At 43.8% G+C, this 11,907-nt stretch overlaps 1 protein-coding gene across 4 annotated transcripts in view; it reads right to left on the bottom strand.

Moving 5' to 3' along the window:
- Positions 1-1,841: 1,841 nt before the first annotated feature.
- The window catches only part of fgd5a (FYVE, RhoGEF and PH domain containing 5a), a 47,338-nt gene continuing 37,272 nt past the window's right edge, over positions 1,842-11,907 (bottom strand). For 2 of the 4 annotated variants that reach the window (XM_062545909.1, XM_062545905.1), the window contains exons 14-22: positions 11,027-11,110; positions 10,749-10,828; positions 10,162-10,255; positions 9,098-9,235; positions 8,464-8,566; positions 8,068-8,207; positions 7,287-7,415; positions 6,337-6,491; positions 1,842-5,398 (exon numbers count right to left, since the gene is read on the bottom strand). In XM_062545909.1, the coding sequence (XP_062401893.1) occupies positions 5,362-5,398; positions 6,337-6,491; positions 7,287-7,415; positions 8,068-8,207; positions 8,464-8,566; positions 9,098-9,235; positions 10,162-10,255; positions 10,749-10,828; positions 11,027-11,110 (960 nt within the window). In that variant the 3' untranslated portion in view covers positions 1,842-5,361. The remainder of the gene's footprint in view (positions 5,399-6,336; positions 6,492-7,286; positions 7,416-8,067; positions 8,208-8,463; positions 8,567-9,097; positions 9,236-10,161; positions 10,256-10,748; positions 10,829-11,026; positions 11,111-11,907) is intronic. The other 2 variants (XM_062545908.1, XM_062545907.1) reach the window with 2 other exon arrangements.

The raw sequence follows: 11,907 nt of genomic DNA, 5'->3' as shown, positions 1-11,907 counted from the left end.
ACAGGCACATACGTATGCACGCACACACACGCACGCACGCACGTGCACGCACACACACACACACACACACACACACACACACACACACACACACACACACACACACACACACACACACACACACACACACACACACACACACACACACACACACGTCTTTGTTCCATCTTTTTCTCAGTGCAATCAATTTTGGTGTTTCCCACTATTGGGTCAATGAAGCTCCTGGGAGTGGTGCAACTAGTACAGCCCAGTTTCTCCCTCTTTCTATCAGGCCTCTGCTTCCCTTTCTTCACTTTCAATTTCCATCTTTTAATGGCATTTCCTTGTGAGTCAGTGTCACGAATAAGCATAATGTGGTTAAATCCACTGACATGAGCTCAGACTAAGTCGTTTAAAACTGATGTCAAAGCACAATTGTCAATTGTTAATGCTATTTTCCCCTTGCACTATGGTGAAAAAAAATAAGCAATAAATGCCCATCCCTGTCCTTTATTTAAATGTTCTCAGAGCCTCAGCACCTCTTTACAGTCACTCTCCGTCTCCAAAGTCTCCTTCTCTGTCCGTGTCCGAAGCTGGCGTCTTCACCCAATCCTCACTGACCTGGAAGGAGGCACAAGACTCGCTTCTCGATGTGCAGCGCCGGGAGAATTGGATCCAGGGGCCCTGGCCAGCGGCCTCTGCTGAAGCAGGCCGCTGCTCTGCTGGCTGGCCAACGCGGGCAGGCCCTGGCCGCCACTGTTCTGCTTATCTCATGGTCATTAATATTTCAGTGGATGAAAAGAAATAGGCCAAAATGTTTTGTGCTTTCTTTTTTTTTTTTTTTGCTTATCAATTATTTATACCATTGTGCTAGTTTGTTCAACTCAGTCCGACGGTTGGCTCCAAGTCTGTGATAATACTAATTATCGTATCACTGATGTATCATATTACAAGCCCTCAGCCTGATTTTATCAAGGGTTCTTCAGAAAGAGGAAGACAGATCGAAAGACCCAAGTTACCAGAGGAATAATGTGGTCCTTTCATGCAATTGTGTTAAATATTAGATTTCAGGAACTCCTTTCACAATCGCTGGGTAATGACTTTCAATCCCCAGTGACCTATTTTAAACCATTATAAAACACATTCATAATAGCTTTGCTCATATAATGTCTCATTAGTATGTATTATGTCATCAAGAAGGCCATTTCATTTCACATCACCTGTATTAATCTTACTAAATAGAATTTTATTTCAGAGGGAATCAAAGAGAGTGAGAAAGGGATAGAAAGAATAAGTCATCATCAACCATTGGTGCCCTGAACCTCTCAATGCTTAACACAGCATTTTGTTATTAGGTGCTGCCCTCTACTGGCTGGCCAAGAGGCCACTAAAGCTCATTGCCAATGTCACTACTGTGTGGCCAGGAGGCCATTGACATCCATTTCCAATGTCCCTAAAACACAGGCACGCAAATACAATTGCTAATCCGACATGGGCGTGCATTTCTTTGGAATTGAGCAAACAACTGTGTTTAAAACCGTTGTTTACAGAATTGCACTTCTGAAACAATTTGGAGTTAAATGCACCAATTTCAGTTTAATTACGCCCCTGTTGTAAGTCATAAGTCAATGAACCTTTTCCAGACCCACTCTCAATTGAGAAGGGTCTGTTGTCAACAAGGCTATATGTGGGTCCTTGGGCACAGAAATCATGTTCATGCCCTCACAGAAAAAGCAATCAGTTACTGGAGGCCCCCCCATCAAAGTTGTTGTTAGTACAGTGAGATGATGGATTGGAAAGTCATAAATGGAAAAAGATTACAAGGAGATAACAGGTGTACAGATTCAAATGACCAGTCCTCATTTCGTAACAGGCAGTTTCTTTTACTTTATTTACCTGAACAGTAAGTCCCAATTCAGCATCTGCTCACCGTTCATTTCCATTGCACAAAACATACAAATGAGTTTTAGAATCAAACTCAGTTAGAGTAGAAAATACTGCAATGCCATAAAAATGTGGTTACGCTGCAATAAAAACGCCTATATACTGTAACATACTGTTACACATAGTATTTGTTGTTGTTGTTGTTGTTGTTGTTGTTTTGTTGATCAGTGCAAATAAAGCAAAAGACAATGCATTTTCAACTCATGTATATACAAAGACATTTACACTTCCAGTAGTCTAGGTGGTCCAGTAGTCTTGATGCCAGGCCTTTAGATAAAACAACGTAATACACCACTGATGTAAAAGATAATCTGGCATGGAAAAGAGAAAGAACACTTTAATTATTTGTATTTCAACTGACACTTTCTGAATGTCCAATACAAAACTGTACTTGGTTCGGATTGTTGGACACAAAAAACACGAACTACAAACTGGTCACACTGAAGTGCAAAAGAATGTAAAGACAATAGCAGAGGCATTCGACACAGAGATTGTTCAATGGAAACCGTAGCAGTTTCAGGAAGCTGTCCAGAAAAGGCTCAGTTTACGCAGACACTTGGGCAGCAAGTAAAAGTACAGTATTGAATGGAGCAGCCTCTTGAGTGTCTCAATATAATGCTGAATATGTACACCAACTCTGATCTTGATATTACATTCATCATTCTGTATAATCTCTCTATATAGTCATTACCACAGACAGAGGCCAGGGTACATAAGGTAAGCAAATACAGTACAGCTTGACACAGTGAAAATACAAAATAAAGGCATCTCTATCAGTGAAATGTTTTTTTTGTTCAGTGAGCTACCTGGAGGTTAGTCGTGTTTAAGAAATTCAGATATGAATTAATATCATGCAAGTTACCGTTTGTCTGAATATGCAAAATCTGAAAAGATATACTAAAATATACTTCCTCTTTGACCAACTGAAGGTCTGACCTCTATAGTAAGTCAAGGGAAATGGAAGCATGCAATTATCTGAACCATTCTGAACACTGCTCATAACATAGTGACAAAACTTCAGTGAACTATTGGTGTGTCCAGGTAACGTGATCACAGCATGTTATCAAGACAATGTGTAATGGAATTCTAATGGTTCATGTGGCCAAGTGTTATCAAAGGCATTTAGATACTCTACTGCTCAGGGGATGTCTATCAGATAAAATGCAAAATGTGTAACGTCTTTGTTTTCACATCTTTACATATACTTCACATGTAAAAGAAGACATGTCTCCCACTTTCCCTGTTTTGGCACTCCCATTGTTAATGTTAGCCATTACTATAAACAATTAACATAAGTACACACATTAACCTAAGATACTAGTGTGTCTTTGGGCACAAGAGACAAATCTTGCTTAGAGTGTTGATAATTTCAAAAAAAATACCATATTTTATAATTCATGATACAATATACATAAAATATCCTTGAGTTTACCATATACCCTCTATATAAAAGAAACAACCCCTGTCAATATATGTATATACATAATTTTCTTTTGTTATAAAACTGAGATCACTGCAGCACAGAGAGCGATGCTGTTTTTACCGGTATATACACAAAATCTCTTCGGCCAACAAGGTTCACTAACTTCAGTACAAGAGTAAAAGGTAGTAGTCCATAGGCTAAGTGGTTTCTTCGAGAGGTCCCAGTGTCACAATCTTAAATGTTATGGGCCATACATAACTGTAAATGTCATAAACGTCCATGATACATAAAATCTGCAATGTGATGAGAAGGCGTAATCACATGAAATTACATTTTGATTAATCATGGATGGATAAGTGTTATGGGAGTCAGTGAATAAGGATTCATGGTAGACATTTCATTCTAGACCATCAGAGCACTTGGAGAGCACATGCATCAGCCAAGGCCTCATAGTTCTGTTTTTGTTCTATGCAGGTCAGTCCAAAGCTCAGTCATTATATCCTTACTGGTGTGAAACTCTCCCTTCCGCTTTGTTTGGTCTAGAATTTACCTCAAGAAGCCTAAAACTGAAACTTCTGCAGTGGGTTTCGGGACAAACTGTTACAGTGTTGCACAGTAAGTCTTACCACGTCATGGTGATTTCTACCTACGGTTTCAGAAACGCAGGAGGCACTCGTTTGGGTGAGACCATCCGTAATGAAATGCATTTCCTTGCTTTGAACACTAGAGGGTATGTTGTGCATTTTATTATGGTCACCATATTAACCTGCCAAAGCCATGTCTCATAACTGTAGTGAAAGTGAAACTGAATTCTAAACTTAAGTCCAATCTGCTCCTAAATGTAATTGGTTTGTCCTTGGACCATTCCAGCAACTTTCATGCAAGTTGGGCCTGTAGTTTTTGTGTAATCCTGCACATAGACAAACAAACAGACACAAATGCATCAAAAACATAATCTCCTTGGTGGAGATAATAGTTGAAGAATATGCTTCAAATTCTCAGAACACCAGAGGGCAGAAGTGTGAGGGAAGATATTAAATTCATCATTTTCTGTGCAGAAATCTGATGGGCTTCATCAGCAGAGGATCTGAACACAGTAATACTGAGAGACTAGGGAGCACTCTTACTGTCAGTAAAAATGAATTTCTTAATTTACTAATAATATGCCAGTGTTGAAAATAATTAATGATTTCAAAGAGGAAGGGCAGAGGTAATGACTGAGATGTGCCAGGGGGTGTCTGGTTATTTTTTTCTCACCGACCCGATTTTTTTGCACAGCAATGCACAATGCACAATGCACAGTGTTTTGTGCTAAAGAGAACTGAAACAATTTGTTTGGGAAATCATCACGAGCTACAGGTAGTTAGACATCACCACCAGTTCTATCCTCCCCTTGTGGTGAACTTTCACTCTCAAATCTGTTTGCCCACTCTTTGGGCCCTTGTTTGAAACAAAACCATTCAGGAGAGTAAACAAACGGGTCATTTTTAGCCTCCATTTCCCTTCATTTCGGTTGGTTAAGCAACTAAAAGCGGTTGAGTAGCTGTCCAGTCCGGTGCACATGGACACGCTGTCAATGATCTGTCCTGCTTTCAAAAGAGCGTAAAAAAGCAACAAATCCAAGCGCCTGTACATGTGACAATCTGTTGGCAAGCGCTCAGTATGCGGAGAGATGGCAATGCTCTCCTTGACAGGAGGCTAGAGAGAGAGAACATTCGTTCTGCTTGTGGCACAGATTATGGGTGGCAGTGAAGAGATCCCAGAGCACATTCAGTATGGAGCAGTATGGCTTGGCACATGTCTCAGAGTCCCAGTGGTGAGAATAAAGGAGGGGGGGAGGGCACCTTATCCCAGGGCAGTGTGTCTGCATGATCCTCTTGCATGAAATAATATCCAGTCTGTTAAGGTTAAAACGTGTTCATGAGAGCAGGTTTTCTGAGGGACGTAAATATGGGTGGAAATGAGAGTCCAGGCTGTCTCAGTTGACACACAACATCTTTAGGAGTGGGCGAGTGCTACAAGACTGTGGCCTCCTCCATGGCATTCACCCATCTAGAACACAGGAGAGCAAAAAGAACTTTAGGAAGGTTAAAGGTCATCTTCAGTTCATTAATCAGCATTTAAAACCCAAACTGAAATGCTGTTGGGACATCACATCTTTGTATCTAGGAGAGGCGCAATAACGCATGGTCTCATGGCATACAGTACGCACATCTGTTTAAGACATTAGGTGTTTTGTTTCCTCATGAAAGGCTCAGATCCCCTTCCCCCATAGACAAATCTTCACTCTGACAAGGACACCAGTTCCTATTCCCAACTTCTCTCTTCTCTAGAATTGACTTACACCTCTCAATATCACACCTACGTTGCCTCATAAAACGGTACAGTGAAAGGTAGGGCATCTGAAGGTTAAGTAGATTGTCCTAATGCCTTCAGGTAATGATTGAGTGATATTTATCAATGTACATGGTAAATGTACCTATGTGCACCTGTAGGAATAGCTAACATCTTACGCAACACAACTCAGTTCATCTATCACTGCATAGGGTTGAAATGAAATATTCTGTGCGCTGCGCGAGTCTACTGCCCAGTGATGAAACACTATGAAATATGTGAAAATGTGTGAAAATATCTAGCACATATACAATTGCGCTAAGGCTTATATGTCTATGACCATTGAATTCTCATCAGGCTGAAGACTAATTAGCAGAGGGGTGCAGTTGAGAGTTGAGCTGAGAGTAAAATGGGTAAAATATGGCATGTAATGTGTGTGTGTGCGTGTGTGTGTGTCTCTCTCTCTTTGTGTGTGTGTGTGTGTGTGTGTATGTCTGTGTGTGTGTGTGTGTGTGTGGCATGTATGTGTGTTTATGCGTATGTGTGTGTGCATGAGTGTGTGTTTGCGTGTGTGTGTGTGTGTGTGTGTGTGTGTGTGTGTGTGTGTGTGTGTGTGTGTGTGTGTGTATGGGGGGTGGGGGATGTTGGGGTCAGACCTGCGGGCTGCGTGCTGGTCGTCGGCTCTGAAGGTGTAGTAGAGGGTCTTCTTGTGGTAGAGCTGGAACACGCTGGACGCCTCGGCCCCTTCCGAGGAGTCGGACAGCTTGACGGTGAAGCCCTGCAGGGGGAGGCTCTCTGCCGCCACCTTATCCTGAAGAACAGAGACAGGAGCGGACAGGGGGGAGAATGTAACGAAAGCAAAACAAATCTGATAATGATAATCAGATACCGGTAATGTGTGAAACAGCAATACGTTTACAGTCAGATTCATTAGAAAAATAGAAATCTAAATGATGCTGCAGAGAAAAGCATGCATTTTTTGCCTTTAGCAAACTAACTTGTATTAGTGTCTCTGACATTACATTGTACCGTTTAATTAACTTGACACTAGGACTATTCTATACTATTTTCTATATACTAAGTGGTTACGCCTAGTGGTTCACTCATCTACAAAACGACACCATGCAGTTTCTATAATGCATGCCAGAATATAACATATACACATACAGAATTTAAGATACATACAGACATACAGAAACAAAGAGACAAAGAGATAGAGAGAGAGATACAGAGAGAGTGAGAGAGAGCACAGGGAGTCCCAGATGGTAGTATTGCTTTGAAGTGACAGAGACAGACTGAAGCAGAAATACTGCTACCTAAGTGGAACAGCTGAGCAGGAAATCTTGCTTCACTGGCCCTCCTACCAAACTACGCCTCTCAGGCCAAGTAGGACAGCACACGCGCACAGCCTGAGGAGGCTTGCGTTGCATCAGCAAGAGAGAGAAATCTGAAGGTGGTGGCGGAGATTTTTTAGAAATACTTCGGGGCTGGCCGTGGGACACTGTGTGTGTTTGTGTGCATGGCGTGTGTGCGTGTGTGTGTGTGTGTGTGTGTGTGTGTTTGGGTATGCTCCTGGGCTGGTGTGGGAGACTCTGTGCCCCCTCACCTCGCGTGCTTTGAAGGTGTAGAGCACCTTGTCTTTAAGGAGGAACCACAGCCTCTTCCACTTCCTCTTGCTCTTCTTGCGCCGCTGCAGGCTGCCGCTCATGGTGGAGCCCTCAGCACCCACAGACACCTGGGAGATGCACCAGTCACACACACACACACACACACACACACACGTATACACACACACACACACACACACACACACACACACACACACACACACACACACACACACACACACACACACACACACACACACACACACACTCACACACACACACACACACACACACACACACACACACACACGCATATACACAGACACAGACACACAAATGCACAACACGAACACACAACAAGCTGTGTCAGTCCGGCAATCGTCAATGTAAGCTGGGTTACTGATATACTGACGGAGGACAAAACAGAGGAGAGAGAAGAGAGAAGAGAGAAAAGAAGCAGAACGAGAACAAAACACCATGACCCCGACCCTGACCCTGAATGTGCATGAGTGAGAAATGACCCTGACCGTGACCCTTTAACATGCATGACTGAGAAACAAGACAGAGGACATGCACAGGGAGGAATGGAGGGAGACTATGTGCATCATGGGACGAGTATTTACAAGAAAGGGAAATGTAAAGAATTTAGGACATGAGGACATGAAGAGAACAGGAAAAGAGAGGAAAAACAGACAGACAGAGAAAGAGAGAGGGGGAGAGAGAGAGAGAGAGGGGGGGGGGGGGAGAGAGAGAGGGAGAGAACAGAGTAAGGCAGCTCACCTGTGCGAGGGGGGAGGTGCTCTTTCTGTTCCTCCACAGGCTGGGAGGCTGGAAGCTCTGGAACACGGCAGACAGGGGTCTGCTGGCTCGGTTGGGCCGAGGGCTGGCGTTCCCACATGCACGCGGAGGAGCGCCACCTGCTGGACATACCAGCAATCAACAAACAGCACTAAACAGCACTGCAGATTGTGAAGAGGCATTCTATACACTGAAAATGGCTGAATGTCTCAGAAGCATTGTTGCATATAGTCCTATTAATTTACTTTACAGTGTTTTCATGTGGTGTGTTTGTACATATGGTTGTGTGTGTGTGTGTGTGTGTGTGTGTGTAAGTGTGCATGTGTGTGTATTCGCGTGTGAGTGAGTGCAGGTTGATCCTGAGGCTGGGTTCTCTACCTCGCTTGCGTAACTCAGCATAGCAGTGATCACACACTTTGGCCATGCGGTCCTTGAGGTACTTGAGAGGGTATCTGTTTCGGGAGCACGAGCGGCACACGACCTAGATCGGGAGACAAGAGAGCAAAGTTAAGTCAGGCCCAGAAAGGAGGGGACTGAGCTCTGGACTAAGCTCTGGAATTCCCTTCCTCAATCCCTCTGCAACTGACACTCTTTTCCTTTCTTCAAAGCTAATCTCAAGACCTTTCTGTTTCAGAAACAGCTCTCCTCTCCTGCCACTGCATAGACTCATTGCATATATATTCCTTTGTGTGTGTGTGTGTGTGTGTGTGTGTGTGTGTCTTGTGTTGTCTTGCTTTATGTACACTCTGCTTGTATTGACTTAGTAAAGTGACCCTGAGTCTGAGAAAGGCGCTCTATGAATAAAACTTTTCAGAATTATTATTATCATCATTATCATTATTAAAAAAGAGAAATCACAAAGGCGGTAGAGTAAGAGAGGACACGATGCAGTGAGAGTAAGAACGAAAGACAGCCAGGCATAGACAGACAGACAGACAGACAGACAGACAGACAGACAGACAGCGACAGACAGACAGACATGACACGACATGATTGGCTCTCGGCGTCTCACCTTCCCGCAGGCGTTGCAGTGGTGTCTCCTGAGCGTGAGGCTGAAGTCGGAGGTGCAGTTCATGCACATGATCACCTGTGACACGGGCACCAGGATGGGAGCCGCCTCCCCCAGCGACATCCACAGCTTCTCCCGAGCCTGGAGGGGGGGGACACAGGAACACACCTCCAGTCAAGCCAATAGGGCCTTGTGTGATGGACACCGTGCTGAGCTGCCCCCTCTGGACAATTGCATTACCCTATCCCATAGGTAAATTCACCTGAGGAAGGTCTATGACCGAAACGTTCTGAATTTTAAATAAATGTATGCATGCGTAATGGACAGTGTGCGGGATTCCCTTTCACAAGTTTAACTGGGTAACCTATTCCGACGCACCTGTCCCTACAAAAGAGGTGTGCAAAAGCGTTTTGTAAACTGATTACCCTGTCCCACCCATAGCATCTATTTATTTGCAAATGTACATACTGTATTTATTCTACCCTTCTTCTGTGCTTATTCTATTCTTACTGATCTGTATTTTTATTTAATTCTTTTCATATTATTGTTGAGTATTGTACTTGAGAGCAAAGATTAACCGGAGTCAAATTCCTTGTTGGTTTACGCAAACCTGGCCAATAAAGATCATTCTGATTCTGATAACAAGTATCAGAATTCAAATTCTGGCTCATAACAAGGCTGCAAGTTTGCAGGCTTACAGGCAGGGTACACTAGGCTCGCTCTGGTAACTCTGGGTAATTAAAGCGCTCTGTTCGTGACAAAGCTCTGTCTGCAATAATTATCTTCCAGCGTGATAGATAGCATGCATATATTAAACCAGTCTCTTAGAGATGGAGAGCTTCAACTGCACACCTGACAGTTAGGCCCAAGCAGGACTGAACGGGACTGAAAGGGACTGCAGTCAACACAACGCATGTTGCACTTTCACAGTCAACTGACCATTATAATGTTAATTGCCCATAACTTTGATTACGGCTCAACTAGCGCAATGTTAGCATGTGTATAAGAGCAGAGCAGTGTGGTTGTGATGACAGCATGACACAGGGGCACCATCCCACTGTTCTCACCTCACTAGAGCTGCTAAATGTGTTGAGGCCAGCCGCGTGGTCAGCTATGGCACGGCTAAGAGTGTGAAACCAGTCCTCCCTCTCACCGCAGGAGCTGCACACACACACACACACACACACACACACACACACACACACACACACACACACACACGCACACACAGAGAGAGATTGGCACAGCCATAAATAACACCAGAAATTATATTCAGCAGCAATTCAAAATATAAAATATCACCAACATTGGAAGACATTCACAACACAATGAGCCAATATTTACAACTAAGCATTTGAAGACAAAAAACTAATTAATTCTCTAACAGAAACAGAATAAGTATCCATTGCACGCTGCCAAGCTGTAAGAGGTATGTTTGGCAGAAAATACAAGACAAACAACATTCTTCAACATTATGCAACACATTGTTTTTCAGTAAGATAACAACTTTCATGACTTATTTTTACTTCTCCGTAAGTATCACAGATTCAATGCAAACCATTGTGCTGCATATCATTTAGACCTCTGCTGTGCAACAGACAGACTCAAACATAACCACACATGAGATGGCTGTAGTGGTGGGAGAGCCACGCACCTCGCAGATAGGGTGATGGTCACATCAGCCACCTCAATCCGCAGGGTGTTCAGCACATTCTCTATGACCGGTTTACTGATCTACAACGACACAGAGAACACTGTTAGCACACCGATGAGAGAAGAGAAAGTGTGGAAGAGAGAGAGAGAGAGAGAGAGAGAGAGAGAGAGAGAGAGAGAGAGAGAAAGAGAGAGGGGGACAGAGATTGTCAGAAAGGAATAGAGAAAGAAGAGTGAAAGAGATGAAGAGAGCGTAGCCTGTTGTGCTGCAGCAATCACCTTCATTCCACTTAGAGGGAGGGTGTTTTTGAGCCTGTACTTGCCATCCTGCTGGGGATAAGTGTACAGCATCACATCATTCATCTGGAGAAGAGAGAGAAGGTAGGGAGGGTGGTACAGTTTATGTTACTGGCATCACCATCCACTGGTAAATGTCTTATCTAAATATAATTTATTATAATCAAATAAATGGCGCTTAACAATTATAGCATAGTAACATATAGTATAGTGTTGACGTACAGTATGATGAAGGCAGTGCAAGTGAGTGTGTGTGTGTGTGCATGTGTTTAAGGTTACCACAAGGGGGCAGCAAAATCTTTTAAAAAAAAACAAACACAAACACTTATCAATGGGAATCCCCAGTCCGTCTCAAACATGTTATGCATTCAAGTGAAGTTATTCTTGGAGAACCCAAAAGTCAGTGCAAAATAACTAACCCAACAGAGTTCAGAACAACAGCACTGGCTTCACAATAACACCCGTCTGACCGCATGTGTTTGCATTTGCATATCCGGCAACAAGTGTTTTGTGACCCTTAAAGCTTAACGTGAGAGAAAAGGGGACGGGGGTCGTAGGGGAGGGGGGGGGGGGGGGGGCATTGTGTTTGTGCCGCTGGATTTAGTCAAACAAAAGCGGTGACATCATTGGACACACATGTCCCCTGCGTGCACGGGACATCCGCGGTTCACAGGGGCAGCGTCCAGGAATTCACATCCTTGAGAGCTCGCCTCTGGGCGGGGGCAGTGGGAGCAGCGGTGCAGGGTCAACAACAACAACAACGACACGACGACAAACAACAACATGGCCGCAATCAGCAGCGTGGGCATGAGCGCATAACCGGCCCACCCTGACCCTGACCCTGACCTTCCTACCGGCCCGCC

Source organism: Sardina pilchardus, chromosome 9 (assembly GCF_963854185.1).
Source record: "Sardina pilchardus chromosome 9, fSarPil1.1, whole genome shotgun sequence".
Classification (NCBI taxonomy): domain Eukaryota; kingdom Metazoa; phylum Chordata; class Actinopteri; order Clupeiformes; family Clupeidae; genus Sardina; species Sardina pilchardus.
The sequence above is the reverse complement of the archived record's forward strand: the minus strand, read 5'-3'. Positions and strand labels throughout refer to the sequence as shown.